General features: G+C 40.6%; 2 protein-coding genes across 3 annotated transcripts in view; one reads left to right on the top strand and one right to left on the bottom strand.

Moving 5' to 3' along the window:
- The first annotated feature begins 1,379 nt into the window (after positions 1 to 1,379).
- Positions 1,380 to 4,187, top strand: ssr3 (signal sequence receptor, gamma). Its single transcript, XM_071497381.1, has 5 exons — positions 1,380 to 1,597; positions 2,030 to 2,156; positions 2,541 to 2,639; positions 3,160 to 3,291; positions 3,863 to 4,187. Exons 1-5 carry the CDS (start codon positions 1,465 to 1,467, stop codon positions 3,927 to 3,929), a joined length of 558 nt encoding a protein of 185 aa, XP_071353482.1. The 5' UTR covers positions 1,380 to 1,464; the 3' UTR covers positions 3,930 to 4,187.
- A 94-nt stretch (positions 4,188 to 4,281) lies between these two features.
- The window catches only part of kcnab1a (potassium voltage-gated channel subfamily A regulatory beta subunit 1a), a 102,612-nt gene continuing 88,844 nt past the window's right edge, over positions 4,282 to 18,049 (bottom strand). For both annotated transcript variants that reach the window (XM_071497379.1, XM_071497380.1), the window contains exons 6-14: positions 17,100 to 17,144; positions 15,847 to 15,890; positions 15,637 to 15,723; positions 13,224 to 13,309; positions 10,792 to 10,912; positions 10,507 to 10,601; positions 9,036 to 9,156; positions 8,389 to 8,477; positions 4,282 to 8,155 (exon numbers count right to left, since the gene is read on the bottom strand). In XM_071497379.1, the coding sequence (XP_071353480.1) occupies positions 8,066 to 8,155; positions 8,389 to 8,477; positions 9,036 to 9,156; positions 10,507 to 10,601; positions 10,792 to 10,912; positions 13,224 to 13,309; positions 15,637 to 15,723; positions 15,847 to 15,890; positions 17,100 to 17,144 (778 nt within the window). In that variant the 3' untranslated portion in view covers positions 4,282 to 8,065. The remainder of the gene's footprint in view (positions 8,156 to 8,388; positions 8,478 to 9,035; positions 9,157 to 10,506; positions 10,602 to 10,791; positions 10,913 to 13,223; positions 13,310 to 15,636; positions 15,724 to 15,846; positions 15,891 to 17,099; positions 17,145 to 18,049) is intronic.

The following is an 18,049-nucleotide window of genomic DNA, read 5'->3' as shown; positions in this document are numbered from 1 at the left end:
GCTAACAAGCTGCCACATGTGCAACCAGAAAAAAAGGCTTTATTTTGTCAAAGTATTTTAGACTGGGGCATGGCATTTTCAAATAAATGTGCTGATGTGACAGTAATGGGATGGGGTGTGGTGGGGCAGTGAGGGTAGTGTTTCACCTTTATCTGAAAGCGACGTGCAAATCATAATAAGTGTCTTAACAGTCTGAATAAAACTGCATTTTTTCCAGTTTTAGGAGTTTCTGTTGTTGTTTGTGGTTTGTGCATAGGCTGTTTTGTTTTTGAACAGTCGTGAGAAATTTGTTTTCCCCCTTGATTTCTTTGATTTCTTTTTTTTTTTTTTTTTTTACTAAAAAAATGCTATCAGCTGTTTTCGTGAGGGCTATTTGTTCCAGTCGTTTCTTTCTTCGGATGGAATTTGATGAAAGTGCTGAGATTTTTGAAAGCTTAAAGAACAAAAACCGAACTCACTAAGTGACATTTAAACTTTCTGGAACAAAGAGAGATTTTGTTACTACTACTTTGTGTCTCTTTGTATTCATTTTGCATCCCTTTGTGGTCAGTTTTCATCTATTTTTGTGTTTTATGTTTCCTTGTGATAGATTTGTATTTTTCTCTCTATTTTTTCTATCTCTTTAGTTGTTTTGTATCTCTTTAATTAAAGCTAAATAGTAAATAATTAAATAAGTTAACATAACACAAAATACCCAGTTATCGGATGCAAATTTCAGACTTTCCCTGTTGTATCTCACAGATTTAGGTTACACTGAGCAATGGAACCACATACTCGAGTAAACATAGTTAAGTAAAAAAACCAAAAAAAACAGGAAGTAATCAAAATAAATCCAAGTAAATCCAATCAAATGAGAAACAAGGGCTCCGGCGTGAATACATTATACATACTAATGGAAAAAAAGTCTCAGACAGGCTTATCTATGCCTTTTCAGACAGTCTGTAATAATGTTTTTTGTAGTGTTTTGTATCTCATTTAGTGGTTTTGTTTTGTATTTTGTCTTTGTGGTCACAGCATCTATTTTTACTCATTTTCTGTCTCCTTGTAGTCATCTGATACATGTTCTAACAAGAAAGAGAAACAAGAAAGAAGAAACAGAAGCTCTGGTCCAGGGCCCCCTGTGACTCCATGGACCCCTGGGTCTTGGTGGTGAGACCATCCAATAATCCTTCAGGGATTTTTGTTAAATAAATGTCAATTGTATATTTTGAGTAAGCTTGTGGCTCCGATAGGGTTTTGCTGTACTCTCACTTGATAAAGGCAGATTAATTTGCTGCAGTGCCTCTGTCTTCCTGCAGAGGGCGGAAATAACCTGAAGCGCCTGTTTCACCCTCCCAACAAGGAAGAAGAGCGCCGGTGTATTTCCGGGTTTATGCTGACGCGTCCCTCTTCCCCTCGTACACCGACGTGTCAGTCCTCTTGTCTTCAGAGCCGAGCAGCAGACAGACCGGTCAGCCCGCAGCCATGGCCCCCAAAGGCAGCAACAAGCAGCAGTCAGAGGAAGACCTTCTTCTCCAGGACTTCAGCAGAAACCTTTCGGCCAAGTCCACCGCTCTGTTTTACGGGAACGCACTCATCGTTTCTGCCATCCCCATCTGTGAGTGCCGGGGACTGGCTGCTGCTAGCTGCCTAGCTTGAGCTAACACTGATATGTTGGAGGAGAGAAAACAGGGGGAAATGAATGAAACATAAGATTGTCAGAATAGAGACGTTTAATTTTAACGTCACGCAGTATTTTGGAAACATAGGAGAGCAAAGTAAAATTATATTGTAACAAGAAAGCTTTGATATGCTAACAGTAGCTTAGGTTGTAATTAGGACAAGTTAAGTTAGTTAATAGTCTGTGTTGTAGTAAACTACTTACTGAAAAGCGAAACAGCAACAAAACAAATTAACTCCAAAATCCTCAGTTCATTGTGTTTGGATATTGGTTATTGGATAAAGAGGAATTTGACATATTGCACAGTCTCTGACTTGACTTTGTGTTAAAGCATAGTGTAATACTGTGTGATTGACTTTATCTTTCTAGGGCTGTTTTGGAGGATATGGCACATGGATCTTGTCCAGTCTGCAGTTTTGTACGCTGTCATGACCCTGGTCAGTACCTACCTGGTGGCCTTTGCCTACAAGAACGTCAAGTTTGTTCTCAAACACAAGTAAGTTTGAAAAAATACTCTCTCTGTCTCTTCAGTAGCTTTTACTGCAGATTGTTTCTATTTCCAGAATGATAGTAGGATTAGAATTACACGTAGGCTGTTTTGACATAGAAACAGATTCTCAAGAAACATGGGATACTGTTGATTTGTTTTATGGTTACTGGATGTTATTCATTCATTCTGTTTTATCAGACAGGCCATTATGAAATACTAATGTCAGTGCATTTGATCCTCTGTTGGGAGACCACAGCACTTCATGTTTTCATAAATCACTGTGTACACCCTTTCTCTTACTAGTTAATGCCATTTGGCAAATTACAGCCTTGCTTCCACGTATGAGAAAAACCTCTCACAGACTCTTGCTGTCTCCTGTTGGTCCTACAGAGTTGCCCAGAAACGTGAGGATGCTGTTTCCAAGGAGGTAACCAGGAAGTTGTCTGAGGCAGACAACCGCAAGATGTCCCGCAAGGAGAAAGACGAGAGGTGACGCACATCATTTCGTAAAGTCGTACCTGAATACAATGTGTGTTGTGTTGGACTTTTGTACTTGTGGTTTCAAATTAAGCTTTAAGAAACTGATTCGGTCAAGTACTTTGAGTAGTGTGGCAGATAAACAGTCCATGTGCATAAAGCTAAAATGTGGACCTGATGTCTGGCCTCAGATAGCAGTCACACAGCTGTTGATAAGTTAAAGCCCATACAACCTATTATGGCGGATGATTATATTGATGTTATCGAGTAACCAGCTGGTACAGAATAACACAGACACTGCCTGGGTTAGCTATTGAACTCCCACTCGGATCACCTCTGCAAAATGCACTTGTGCACACAAGTGGGAGAGAGAGAGTGCACACAAAATGACACATCTGTCATGAATTTCTTTAAAAGTGATGAGACAAAGTACCATATTGTTCTGTGGGCCAGTGTCCCAAGATATATTCTGTATAATAACGACACATGGTGATGAAAGGGACTGACATGGTGTTTTCTCTCTTACGTTCAGGATCCTGTGGAAGAAGAATGAAGTCGCAGACTACGAGGCCACCACCTTCTCCATCTTCTACAACAACACTCTCTTCCTGGTCCTCGTCATCGTCGCCTCCTTCTTCTTGCTCAAGAACTTCAACCCCACTGTGTATCCTTTCAGTCATATGTCACTCAGCACAGACAACATGTGGGATTGCTGAGGTTCTCAGAATTAAAACACATCACTCAACTCTTCTGCAGCACACCATGATTTCTTCAGCGAGCAAGATCTGTCAATGATGGAGACAAGATAGTTGAAAATATTTGCTGAATTAATCAAAGTGTCCTGGAGAAGATTGATGTGATTGTTTTTAATTTTGATGGACTTGGTCTGCACCTCACTGTATGCACTGTTCTCAAGTTAGAATAGTTGGATTCATCAGATTGGATAGGAAAAAAACAGACTTAACACATACTGTATCCGTCATCATATGCTAGTCTCTATATGCTGCTCGAGTGTAGTCATGTTTTGAAAGTTATAACCTGTTTTGTTGTGCATGCACACAGTATTTCTAATGGATCTCAGGTGATGCTCAGAGGGCATGTTGTTCACGTCCAGGAAAGCAGATGCTGCACATTTCCACATAAATTATTTTATTTTACAAGCTTGATGCTGATAAATGAGTTGTCATCCAGCTCTGTCTAATTTCCTGTTTTTATCTTAACTCGCCTTTATCCAGCAACTACATTCTGTCCATCAGTGCCTCCTCAGGACTCATCGCTCTGTTGTCGACCGGCTCCAAGTAAAGGAAAGAAGAAAGAAATGAGGGGGAAAGATACTGGAGGGATGAGGGACAATGGGGTGGGATTGGGTAGGAGGGGAGGGAGTGGGTTTAAGAAGGGTATACAGTAAATTGTTTTTCACTCAGTTAAGGAATAGGGTTTAAGAGGGGGGCTGAAATATCACGCTTCAACTTCATGAAATTCATGATCAAATGTCTGGAGGGTGTTTCTCCAGGTCCGTCTTCTGTTTTTTTAACAAATAAAGCAACCATGTATACTTGTCCTCTGTGTACGTGTGTGTTTTTCTTTTATTATATATGTTCGAATCATGTAGTTGAACTCAATCAGGTTTAACTGAAGTAGTAGAGACTGATGGTTCCATTGGCAATGCATTTATTTATAATCACACTTTCATAGAGACTATTTACAGAGAATCCAATGTTCAGGAGAGGAAATAATACACTGATGGTTTGCATGTCACTTTTAAACAAAAAAAATGAAAAGAACCAAACTCAATGTCACACAGTTCTTTTCCATCTACAAATGTACATGTTGTAGACAACATTGATCTGTAGAGTAAATTAAATACTTTACATTTTCATCAGAATTGATTTTAGGATGGATTTAAATGAAGACAGGAAATCTTGGGATAAAGCTTGTGAGACACATTGCTGGACTTTTAATTTTATCTGGATCAATTGATTATTTCTACTTTAGTTCCTTTGTGGCCTTTGACCTGTTCCCTGGGTTATGAAATGGATGCTGATAACAAATTGAGAAGACAGTGAAAAAGCCAATTCCCCCTGTCGCTTTTCTCTCAGGCAACACTGACAGGCTAATGTCTTTAAACAATCCAGAGTTTGTTCCAGAAACTGAAGCTGAATACCTTCATAGTGGAAATTGGTGCTTGAAGGAGAAGATATAGTTCCACAAAGATTATTGAGGGGACACAGCCCAAATAAAGGCCAAGATAGGATGAAGTCATGGTCACACACTAACAAGCTGAAGGCTGGGACTTAATAGATGACAATTCCAGGAAGTGTTATTCTCTACACAAACTGTGCTGTGAGAGTTGTCCTTGTTCAGATGAAGTAATACATAACACATACCATTGACTGTGCAATCCAATAACATAAGAGTCTGTAGGAATATTACTCCACTCTCACGTTTTCTTGCAGGACTCCATCCAAACACAATATAACAACTCATAATGAAAGATGTCCCTGAATGTTTTTCCTGTAGTGGGACTCAAGTCAAGGCACTCTACCAGGTGGAGAAGTCTCCTCACACACCGACAGGCCGCGATCCAACATGGTCACTGGCTCAAACTGATGGGCGACTTGTTGACTTGCAAAATACCACTACTAAATGTGATATCACAAAGTTACAGCATAGTCAATTAACCTGATTTGTCCTGAAAAGCAAATAACCATTGACGTACCAATTATTATTATTTTGGTATATAGTACACATATTGCCCTCATGTTGATGACAGTAAGTAGAATCAAATGGGTGTTAGTATGTCTTTTCGGGCAAAAAAAAAAAAAAAGTTTTTCTGGATGGATGTTTTTGTTAGTATATGGCCAGCTGTCTGCATTACGATGATGACTAAGTGCTGGTAAGGTCACCCTCATTTGTATGTATCAAGCCAAAGCAAATAGTCACTGGAAGTCTATTCATCATCCAAGGCCTGGCCTCTCTAAATAAACCCTGAGACAATTGCTGCTTATTGATATTGTGTTCCAATATATGTAGCAGTGTTTTTGGCAAAAGCATAGATAGTTGTAATATACTGAAATTTCCTTAGATTAAAATCTGGAGGGTGTTTGTCCTTCAACTCAACAACTGTGCACCAAGGACAAGACAGTGATTCAGCTGGAGCGTGGCCAACATTTCTGTGGATCTCTGTGATGGCTTGTTTTCCAGATGAAAAAGAACAAGAACAACAATGCACGACCATGAACCGTGAGAGGTGAGTCCCCTGGTCAGAGATAATAATTCAAGGTTGAGTCATTAGAGAATGCTTAAGCTCATTACTTATTTCTCATAACAGGAGCCCATTCCTTAAATAATGCCACTTTAAAATACAGAATCCATAATCTGAGTTCACTTTGCAAAATCAAAACTTATTAACCCTCGTTCGTTACAAATAGCTTGGCGTAATATTCTTTATGAGAAGGGAATTCTGTGACAGTGTACAGTCAGGCTGGAGGAGGAGGATGGGATGAAGAGTAGATTCAAACACTGCAGAGGAGCAACACAATAACTCTATTTACATCTTATTTATATATTAGCCATACAGTACAGTGAAGTCCTCATATGCAAGAGAGGCTTCTTCAAGGTTTTTTTCTTATGTTACAAGGTATGTCTTAACATTTTATGTACATGTATCATCTTCAAACAAAAAACAATATCTCAAAATGTCAAAATAAATTTCATATTTGTTAACTACTCTAGAATAAATACTGTAATCTTTGTCACATCCCAGATACCTTTGCCTATATGCCACATTGTGCCAATAACAAGCAGTTTTTGCAGTTACAACCATGACTGCCAGGAGGTCAGTCATCCTTCCATTACACATGATGCTAAAGTCCATATCTGTGAGGTTCATTGAGGCAATCAGTGATGCAGGTTCAGTTCACAGGCAAGAAAGACGACAAGTCCATAATGAACGCACACTGAGAGAAGTACTCCACTTTTTGTTTGCAAACCACTATTTCCCTCTTTTTTGAACTAGTAAAGCAGAGGAGCAGTTCCTCAAAAAGACCACATGGGGGCAACATGCTTTGCTATCTCCCCCTTGCTGTGAACCAATCCCACTGACGCTCATCCCACAATCCTCTGCTTCACAGGGGCTCACAGACAGTAAACAAGCTCGCAGTACTTTTTCCTTTTTGTTGTTTAAGTATGTGCTTTGTAGAAAAGAGAAGAGAGGCACACTATAGCTGGGGAAACATGCATCTGTTGGTTAATATGCTCAGGATTTGCAGCCTATATCTACTGAATACTGCTCTGTACTAAACTGATTACAGGACTGGATACATTTGGTAGGTAGTTGAAAGCAGCTAATTCAAGCTAATAGGGAACTATTTTGTCGAGGCCTCATTCATAAAGCTATTTTTTCAGGAATTATGAGCAGGTCACATTTCATGGGAAAACATCCAAGACACTTTATCCCATCATAGTAATTTTGTTTGCTGCACTGCATAGCAATGTAATGAAAGCACTGACTGACTGGAGGTGTTCATGCAACTGAAGCTTCTTCATGTCCACTTTCCTGAGGTACCTCTAATTTACAAATCTAAGGTGCCGTGCTGATGTATTCAGCTATTGTCCAATAATTCTCATAAATAAAATATATGCTCAACATGAATTTTGTGCTGAAATTAAATTGCTTGTAGGTGGAAGTCTGGACGCTAGAGAGGAAGGCTTGAGACTCGAGGGTCTGAGTCATCGGCTGAGCTGGGAGGACGTGGGTGTGGGAAAGTGAATAAGTAACGGAGCTGTCTCACTTGCCAACGACTATCAAGATGCCCTTGAGCAAGGCACTTTACTATTCCTGCAGTTCTTTCCTGTGTTCATCAACCAACTGTGAGTGAGTGTGAAGCTGGATATCTCTAAAGATGAGGAGCTGTAGCTGCGTACATCACCATCTAACTTAAGCTGAAATATTGACTTAATTAAATTTATAAATGAGGCTCCAGGATGGGGTTGAACCAGGATGGAGTGCTCTGAATGACGTCTGCATGGCACTGGATCTGACCTTTAATATGGGCTGGACTAAGCTCTGCATAGTAATATCTGAATGGGCCGGTGCTGAACGGGATAACACGCCGGTAGGGTGGCACAAAGTTTCTCAAATGGATGAAGTTGTGTTTTAGGCTGCAAAAAGCTGAGTTTGTTAAGCGTTTCTTGGCTGAGCTGGACTGCACCTGAGATGAACCTGGTGGAGCTGATCTGAGCAGGTCAAGTCTCAAACAGAGATGCAACGCTGGGCTTAGCAAAGCTGTCTGTTCCAGGCTGAGGTGGGCTGGAGCTGGAGCTGAGTGGGGCCCAAGGAGAGAACCATGGACTTTTAACTTGCAGGGTGGGTCCATGGTAGCAGAATGGTTAAGTAGGTAGGTAGAGCTGACCTCTTGGTAGTCAACCAGCATGGTCTAAGAACGGTAGTCCTTCTTACTGTACGGTCTGTTGCCCAGGATGTGATCAATTTCAGAAAACACATGAGAGGTCATCTTAGGAAGGACCTGGGCAAAAGAGAGAGCAAAATTGAATATGCCTGAAAGGAAGGAAAAAAGTGAGACACACAGGGAGTTAAAAGGAAAAAAAAAAACCACAAGGAAAGAAACTGAGAAATTCAGATATAGACTGCGGCTGGTTTTTGATCCAGAAATCAATACAACTGGAGGATAGTGGAGGATGCAGTTAAAAAAACAGGTAAAAACAGCAGTGTGTGATATGTGTCTCTGCATGCTCCCACCTGTATGGCCCCGAGGTTCTCTGTGAGCTGTTCAGGGTTGGATGTTCCCAGGAGGACCGAGCTCACTCCCTCATTTCTTAGACACCACGCTGGAGAGAAACAGAGGATGATGTTCACGTATTGCCCACTTGATGGCGCACTGCTGCTTATTATCATCTTAGACCACAAACAAAACTGAGCTTTTAGTCTTGTCCTCTACTTGCTATTCCTGATCACACATACCAATTTATCAAAAAGTACAGTGTTAAAGAACAAATCCAAGGCTTTCATTTGTGAATCAATTTAGTAGAAATTGTACCAGTACATTAACCAGAGCTTTTTCTCACTGCTGGTGCAGCCACTGATTTTTTTCAAAGGTTTAAATGCACATATTTATTCCTTCCAGACAGTTAATTTATTTTATCAGTGTATGGTAATGCAGTTGGAAGCACAAATAGATTTGAAAAGTCAGTAGGAAACTAGAGGGGAATTCAAACCCAGGAGACAAATAATAAGCAAACACAGACATTGTGCAGAGAGTGATGTGAATTTGGTTTTAAAAAGGTTCCTGTCTGAGAGCCATGAGCACTTATGGTTTCAAAGCCCTGCTCAAGGTTGCTTCCACAGTATTTATCATAAGGAAGTGCAGGCAGGCAGAGAAGTCTTACCCACAGCCAGCTGAGGCAGAGTGCAGCCCAGCTTTTCTGCGATGTGGTTCAGCTCTTTCAGCTTGGCCTGCTGCTTCCTTCCATCCTCACTTACTATTTTCTCCTTTAGCCACTGATATGACTGGAGGGTGAGACAGAGAGATTAACATGAAGAAGAGAGATGAGACAGAAAGAAATGGAGACATGAAAGAGGACAAAACAAGTATGTACATGTATAACTAGGGACCGAGATCATGGGGAGAAGTGATGTAACTGAAGAGAAAAAAAGTCAAGGGGTGGAGGCTGTAAGTACTGAAAAATTATGAGCACTCCAGACATGTTGCGTAATATAAAATGACCAACTGCTCAAACAGAGAAGTAGTTAAGGTGCTACTGAACTGGCTTCATTCATTCATTTATTTCAATAAGACCACCTATCAGGAACACAGGTGTACTGGTTGGGGTGGATTTGGTGAGCTTTACCTTGAAAGCTGGCTTTAAACTCATCTACACTTTGCGTCTGTTACATGAAACCTTATCTTGTTTTTACATTTCTGTTTTGTGTAGATTAAGCACACAAGATAAAACATGTTAATAAGTGAGTTAAGTTAGCTGCTTCCATTTTCTGTTGCATACAATGTAGCAAAGAATGTCAGTGTGATTAAAAAAAAAACTACAAAATCTTCAAAACAAGACTTAAAATTGCAGTCAGTATTTACTTTAAGTGCACTAAGCATCTGTGTTGGACTATTGTCATGGGATACAATTAAAGAGCTGTCTCTGTTTTTGTTATTGAAGTGTTTGCACATCCTCCCATACATCCAGGCTACATATGGCCTCAGAGTGGTTTTTTATTATGGATTTTTAGAGGCCTGGACAGATAAAAGTGTCCAGTATATGTTAAGAAATAAAGGGGAAAAAATTGGAAAAATTTGACTCTATTCATAGCTCCCTGATCATCATTTTTCAAATTCTCAGTCAAAAATCTCCAATAATAGCTTTACACATTTCCAATAAAAATCAACTTGTTTCACAAATTACTTAAAAAACAAACAAAAAACCCCACATAGTGTCTGTGTCTTGAAATAGGAAAGAAGAAATATTCTCACTGTTCTGGCAGACTTCAAAGTCTCAAGTTAAAAGTGACTTGGTAAGAAGGAAATCTTTGCAGTGATGCAGTGAGAGGTCGTCCTCTCAGTGAGGACCTCTCTAATACATCTTGGACCCCTGGCTGGAAACAGTCTGTGACTATTGTACGGAGGACTGTGAAGTCTGGTTACACTTACATAAAGAAAGTGGCTGAACAAGCCGCAACTTCAGGGTCCTTTGTGTCCCAGCCCCAGCACAATGTCTTCACTAATTGAAATGGATAGTAGTAAAATCTGTTCTGAATTGCCGCCTGTGCTACGATTCACATTTTATTTTGGGAGCAGAGCAGGAAACCCTCAGGTTTTGTACGTTCACCAAATGATGATGAAGTGAGCTTGCCTACCTTCATGGAGGCCCTGGAGGACTCAGGAATGCCATTTTCATATTTTCCTGTGATGATGCCGCACGCAAGGGGTGACCACGTCATCGCCCCAACTCCTGTCACCATGGAGATCGTAGGGAGTTAAACAGGAGATGATTGAGGTAGATACGTCGGAGGAAGAGGTGTGAAAAAATGTGCAAGAACGGTGCCAGGAAAAGTAAAAATGTATGACACCTAAGCACGCACGTATCACGCACACACACACACAGACACACACACACACACACACACACACACACTACTTGCCTATCTTGTGGTAAAGTTCAGGCAGCTGCACTTCTACTTTCTCCCTCTGGAAGAGATGATACTCCGCCTGCTCACAGACTGGAGGGATCAAATTAAACTGTCTCGCCACCGAATAAGCCTCCTAAAGATTAAAAGAAGAGAAGAGTGAAAAGAAAAAGGAGGTAAGGTTGGATCTCACTATAGCATCTTAACCTGCTTTTATTTTCCTCCTATGGACCATAAATTGTAATGAGATGTAAGTACTTTTTTGTCAGAAAAGAAGAAAGAAAGAGACAAATAAACAGATCATTGGGTTCATTCATTGGTCACCTCTCTCCCTCTTGATTGTTTGGGAGTTAGGAAGAGCCCTGGTTGCTCCATCCTGCTGCTGGGAGGCTTCAATGCAGCATAAACTTTCTTTGTAGCCTGTAGCAGGCAGTTCCTTCCTCCTCATTGGCTTGGTTTTTGCTCTGATGTGCATTGTCAGCTGTGAGAACTTACATAGACAAACCTTTCCAAATCATTTCCAATCAGCTGAGTTTACCACATGTGGACTCCATTCCAGTTGTAGAAGCATCTCAATAATGATCAAGAGAAATGAGAGGTACCTGAGCTACATTTCAAGTGTCACATCAAAGTGTCTGAATACTTTAAATGTGTGTAATGTGTGTAAATGTGATATTTCAGCTTTTCCTTTTTAATGAATTAATCATTATGGGTTATTGAGTGTAGATTGATGAGGGGTTTCGAATGTTTTTTAGCATAAGGCTGCAACATAACTAAATGTGAAAAGAAAAAAATCTGTATGCACTGTAAACACCTGCAAAAGCTCCCACAACTGCCTCTGTGGGAGTTCCTGCTACAGTAGGTGCCTCCAGGAGCACATTTTACCATGATGACACACACACAGATAAACAAGATGAAAACAGTGCCAGCCACAGGCTGTTGCAGCTGGTAAAGATGAAGAGAAAACGTTAGGAGAGACAAGTTGTGATGGGATAAACTCAGGGAAACGATGGGAGAGGGAGGGCGTTAATTAGCTTGTGGGAGCGTGGCCCAAATTCAAATGCATAGCTCACAGAAAATCACCAAATCAATATTCTATGTCACAACTCTCTGAGGCATCACATTAAATTTCCTCATATACCCTCTTATCTGGATTTCCATGTGTCCTTCAAGAACATATACCAGAGGAAAACACACACGCACACACACACACACACACACACACACACACACACACACACATGCTGCGCTTGTTGTTTCTTTCTGCTGTGGAACATGAGAGCGTGGTGGGAGGGGGAACGTATCCAGCATAATGCAGCTGTAATGCTGGTACCATCACTCAACTTACAAATTACCAGTTGCCCTTCGATGCTATACAACCCGTGACATCTGCCTCCAGCCTGTGCATGTACAGCATGTGTGTGTGTGTGTGTGTGTGTGTGTGTGTGGGTGTGCGGCCATGCATGTAAGTGTATATGTGTGTGTGAATACTGTACTGCTGCCTTGTCACGTACGCTGAAAAGCCATGTTTACCTCCCCTCCCCCCCTTCGTTATTGATGCTATCTAAATTACACAGCTTTCATCTGGGTTTGTGTTCTACAAAGATATTTGCTCCCATTCACCATGATCACAGAGAGAGGACGTCAAGACATCGCGCTCTGATTAGAGAGAGAGAGGAGAGAGGAGGGGAATGGGTGTTAGGTCTTTGAATGTCACTTTAGGCTTGTGCTCATTTCTGCTGTAGCTTCATACCCCCTGTATATATTCATTAATGTAGCAGGAGTTGAAACATGAGGTAGATTGTTTCTGGCAGGAGAGGGAAACAAAGCCAGAGGAAGCCACTGTGCCTTGGTGGGAACACTTAGTTGAAAAAAGTTTTTTCACACAGTCCGTTTATCCATTTCCCTCCATTTCCCTCTAATTAGCTTCTCTCTCTTTCGCTACCATGACCGTGCATGAACAATGCAATCCAAGATTGTACAAAGCTAATAAACTGCTGGAAGTGGTTCCTAAAGGTGGTGGTTAAAGTGTAGAAATCAGGCGTGCTTTTCCTAATCAGTGTATCCATGGTTTCTTGACAGTTTATTCTATGGATCATTGGATCATCAGCACTTAATGAACAAATAAAAGGTTTTCCTGCTGGTTTCCACCAAGCAGTGGAATATGAAATCCAATCTGCTAAAACAGCAGGCGTTTCCCCAGAAACTGTAATCAATATAGAATTCATTCCAGTCCTCACTTCTGACTTACTGAGGCAAGTTTTAAACTGCTGTACAGCAAAAGTACAGAAGAATGAGTTCATTTAATTCATTCTTTAACCCATTTCTTTACTGCGTAAATATCCTTGTATGTTTTCATTCTTTTCTCATTGCAGTGATCCTCACTCAAGCAGACAACTTATGACATGCATAAATTATATCTCTAACACACTATGTGTGATGCTTACCATGATCTCCATGGCCGTCCACCGAGATGTCCCCCAGTACATTGCCATGCCTTGGTTGATCACATAGGTCATGGCCCGAACAATCTCTGGAGACACATAGTCACATGGCCTCAACATATCAGTCAGATCAACATTGAAAATTTGATTATTTTTTTTCCCTGTATACTGTTTTTTTTCCACTCTATACCATGATAGTAAAAAGAAGCAGAAACATTTATCCTGAAATGATCCCACTCCACGTTCAGTCCTGCTCTCCAGTCAAACAAACACACATCCATCCCTGCCACACCGAACTGACACATGTTCAAATTTATTCAACAAATCAGCTCAGTCTGTTGCTGAGACTCCAAGGAGGCCAAGCAACAAAGGATTTTCCTGTGTGTCCCCCCCTTGTTTTAAAGCACTTCCTCCTAGGATTCATCCAAATACAATGTTTAGATTAAAGCCATAATTCACTCAGTAGGGGTTCAGCATTAATTCTAAAACTCAATGGACTTACTGAAGTTCTTGAAGAGTGAGAGTGGACGTAGGAGAGATGACTATGAGTTGTCCAAAATTCATTCAAAAATTTGTCCCCAAGGGACAGAGTCAAAACTCCATAAACTTTATTTAAAATCAACCACAGGCTGACTTTTCTGCTAAGATTGACAAATGATTTGTACATGTGCAAGATGGGTACTAGGACAGGATTTGTGGCTGGTGGTTTACGTCTGCACAGTTGCAGCTTAAAATCCCATTTGCCCTCCTTTCACTGTTTTTTTTTTCTGTCTTCAACATAAAAAGACTGATTATTCAAGTCCAGTATGACCCATATAACATTTCTGATATGGATACTAACATGTTAATATGCTGGTAATATTCATTTTATTGTTGCAATCATTTTGCTGTTCTGTACCACCTGTTTTGTTTCTCTTACTTATACAAAAAATGAGCATGAAGAGCATCAGACATGTGCTGGATGTGAACTTTTTCATTTTGTTCCGGCCTCTTGATGAACCATTGAAATGCTGTCTCTCTTACCTGCTGACAGCTCTTCACCCATCCTAAACAACTCTGGGGACAAACTAACAAGCTCGTACGCTAAAGCCCCTGTGATCATATTCAAGCCGCTGCATTTTTAATGATGCAATTAGCTCCAACACTGCTGACTGCGTGAGCCAACGGCAGTCAGGGCCAACAAAAACTCAGATTAGGACTGTCATTAAGGTTATTCATCATCGCCCTGCGCTCGCTCCAATTATACTGCAATTGTTCACTGGTGCAGGACCCTTGTATTTCACTCTGCATAACTGGCTCCTGGCAAGACTGTGGAATATAGGGTCGGAGAAAATGTTGGCAAAGAAGAAAAAACTTTACAAAGAAGGAGGAGAAGTCAAAGGAGGAGAAGTCAGGGTGCAGATAAGTACAAGGACATATAATCAAGAAGACCTAAAGAGACTTGTTCGAGACTATTAGACTTGTTTCCAAATTTCCCTTCCACTTGATAAGTGATAATTAAAAACCTGAAACACAGATGTCTTAGTAAATACCATCCTGCCAAAGGAAATAACACAGTATTAAGACAAGTAAGCAATTCTGTTTCTCTTCTATCTGTTGTTACTCCTCTCCTCCATCCCTCGTCCTGCCCTCCTGCCACCCAGCCTGCTGTGTCTTTGGCAACATGGTGCACCCACATTTAAATGCTACTTGTCTCAATTTCCGGCCAATATATAACGAGAGAGAGAAGAGAAGAGAAAGTGCAAATGAAGTTTGAGGAGGGAAGGCCAACAGATCTAACAGTTGAAGGAATTAAAGAGGAAATGAACAGGTGGGGAAAAGACTAAGCCGAGTTGGCAGGGCAACAGAAATCTATAAAGATGTGAGGGACAAGAAAAGTGTAAAATCAAGGTCTGTGTGTGCAATATCATATCCAAGCCACACAATCTTATGAAAATGGAGCTTCCATGGTTAGCTTTGTTAGACTTAAATCGTACCTGGCAATATCCCTTAATGTTGTTAGAAAAACCTAAAAAAATAAAAACTAATAATAAACTAACACAAACACTACAAAAACTGACTGAAAAATTCTAACACTGTGTTTCAGGCCAAAACCTCCTTTGGAATTATTGTTTTTTTTGCACTCTGGCAAGTGAAATTCACATCAACAGCCCTTCTCTCCAGTCCCATTACAAAAACCAAATCAATCCTGAAAGAGCTTCTGTGTGTTCTCGTTTTATTATTGGTGCCTCACTCCAGAAACGTTCAGCAAACATGGTTTGGCACTGACAAAGTCAGACACTGTGAAAAATAAAGTAGCATATAGCTGTGCTTAAATATTAAGAAGCATCACTACCTCTTTGCGCGGCATCATTAATAACAACTGTTCTGACTGGTCACTTTCAGGATTAAGCTGAATGTCGATTGGCTGACTCACCCTCCATGGGAGTATTGCTGTCGGGGCGATTGGCAAAAACTACATCCACGTACTCCAACTGCATCCGTTGTAGAGAGCCTTTCAGACCTGGGAGACACAGAGGGGTGGCGACAGGCTGAGATGGAAGAAAGTGACTGAATTGATGCAGCGAAAAAACAAAAAGTCGAAAGTTGCTGTTTTATCTTGTGTGTTCGTGTCAGTTAGTCTTACCTTCAATAATGTGTTTCCTTGACAGTCCTCTTTCTGTCTCTGCTCTAATGGGACAAAACACAAACCAGTGATGAGCAGCACTGTAAATGTATTTCTGTGTTTGTGATTGTGCGCGCAGCTTCACATCTTTCAGTCTTTGGTTCACTTGTGAATCTTCAAAAATGAAAATGAAAAAATGCACACATTCACAGAATTATTAGACAATGCTGCAGAAGCTTTAACCAACCTCAACAGTATCTAAACTTTCTGGCACTTTCAATTACTTGAAAACACTACGAGAAATTTGCAATCACTTGAAGAGCCCAGCCAAGTGGCAAAATACACAAGATCAAAATGTGCATATCAGGCAGTTTTATGGAAATGGGTCAATGTGCTTTCAGCTGTTCGCCATCATTATGCATTTAAACTCCAGAGGAGAGAGATGGAGGACTGAATATCCCTTACAGGAATGCTCAGGAACGAGAGAGAGAATAACTTCATCCTTATCACTGGACCCAGTTGGACAGTCTCTGCCAAGGTGCCTGACAGCCTGTGTGTGTGTCTGTGTGTGTTTGTGTCTGCATGTGTGCACACTTTAAAGCAGATTCCTTTATCCCCTCTCCTTCTCCCTCTTGGTTGCTACTGTATGTGGCATGATGTTGTTCAGAGGGAAACAGCCATCAAAACTGACAAAATAAAAACAAAGAAAAAAACTCTGAAACTGAATGAATGATGTATGCAGTGAGAGATATAAGGACCCTAAGACTCATTGATTTGAGAACAAATTTGTTTGCTATTTCTTCTCAGACTGCATCTCGATCTTCCTGAACAACTAGAATTACGCCCCCACCAACCAGCCAAGTTGCAGGAAACATAGTCAGACTCTCCACTTCTGTTCCTGAGTTACAGTGTTGAATAATGTCCAGAAGTGTTTTTGTAGAGCATTATGATGTCACAGTGAAGTTGAACTTTGACTCTCCGGATATAAAATGTCATCACTTCATCATTTTATCCTTAAGACACTTGTCATGATTAGTGAATGAATTCTTGAATTATGGAGGTGTTTTGTGAAGTCACAGTGACCTTTGACCTTTGACCAGCTCTGAAGAAATTCCCTGAACCTGTTCCTGAGATACTGTGTTCATGAGAATAAGACAGGCATAAGTATGGATGGGCGCGCATGAACAACCTGAAAAACAATGGTTCTAAAAAACACTAAACTAAACTATTCCCAATCTGAACGAAAACGAGAGTTCAGAGAGTTCCTTACTTACTTTCCTCCCCAGTAGAGTTTAGTGGTAATGACCAAGCTGGATCGCCTGTGAAAGTACAAAGAAAAACAGAAAGACAGAAGAAACAAACTGTTTTAAATGGGTCAGTGTATTCTCTTTTTTAGATACACAGCAAATGTATCGCAGCTTTCCTTGCGACCGCATCTGGCTCCAGCATGGATAGTATTCGCTCCTTCTCCCTCTGCTAAGTTGTACATTTAGTAAAAGCACACTCAGTCATTCTGATCTCTGTCACTGATGTAAACTGATGTGATTTCCAGTCTTTATTAGTTTACTGTCACACTGCTGGACTAATCAGTGGTGCATTACATCTTGTCACTACATGTTTGGTGCTCTATTAAACCATTAAACTCCATCTCTTCACAGCAGCTGACGGTTTTCAGAGTTGCTAATAATTTGTTAAAGATGTGTCCAACAGTGACGAACATCTGCAGAGTTGAGTCATGATGTGATAATTCAACACCTGACCTCCTGCTGTTGATTCAGAACAAAATCTGAACTCATGGTACAAAATGGATCTTCACCCCTCAGTACTGTCTGTTCTTTCCTCCTCTTAGAAATCTGCTCTCTGTTAACGCATGACGACACTCAGACTGAGATGTCAGGTTCAGTGTGTCTTTACCACGGTAACATCAAACCGCCTACTGGTGTAATGTAGTCACCTCAGTACATGACACTAAGCTGCGTAATGATGTAACAAGTAGTGAGAGGAAAGCTGCACCCGACTGTTCCCGCATTAGAGCTGCTCCATGCTGACATATCAGAGACAGGCTCCATCAGTTACTTCCTATTACTTTCAGTTCATTTCAGGTCACATTAATGATTATTCTTCATGTTTAATGTTATGAAATGTGAAAAATGGAGAAATTACATGATGGACAACATCCTCCACTTCTTGTCTTATAAATATAATATATATGAAATATTTCAGG

The sequence above is a fragment of the Trachinotus anak genome, unplaced genomic scaffold (genome assembly GCF_046630095.1).
Source record: "Trachinotus anak isolate AG129_WGS33_773 ecotype Australia unplaced genomic scaffold, CSIRO_AGI_Tana_v1 ptg000014l, whole genome shotgun sequence".
NCBI lineage: Eukaryota > Metazoa > Chordata > Actinopteri > Carangiformes > Carangidae > Trachinotus > Trachinotus anak.
The sequence above is the reverse complement of the archived record's forward strand: the minus strand, read 5'-3'. Positions and strand labels throughout refer to the sequence as shown.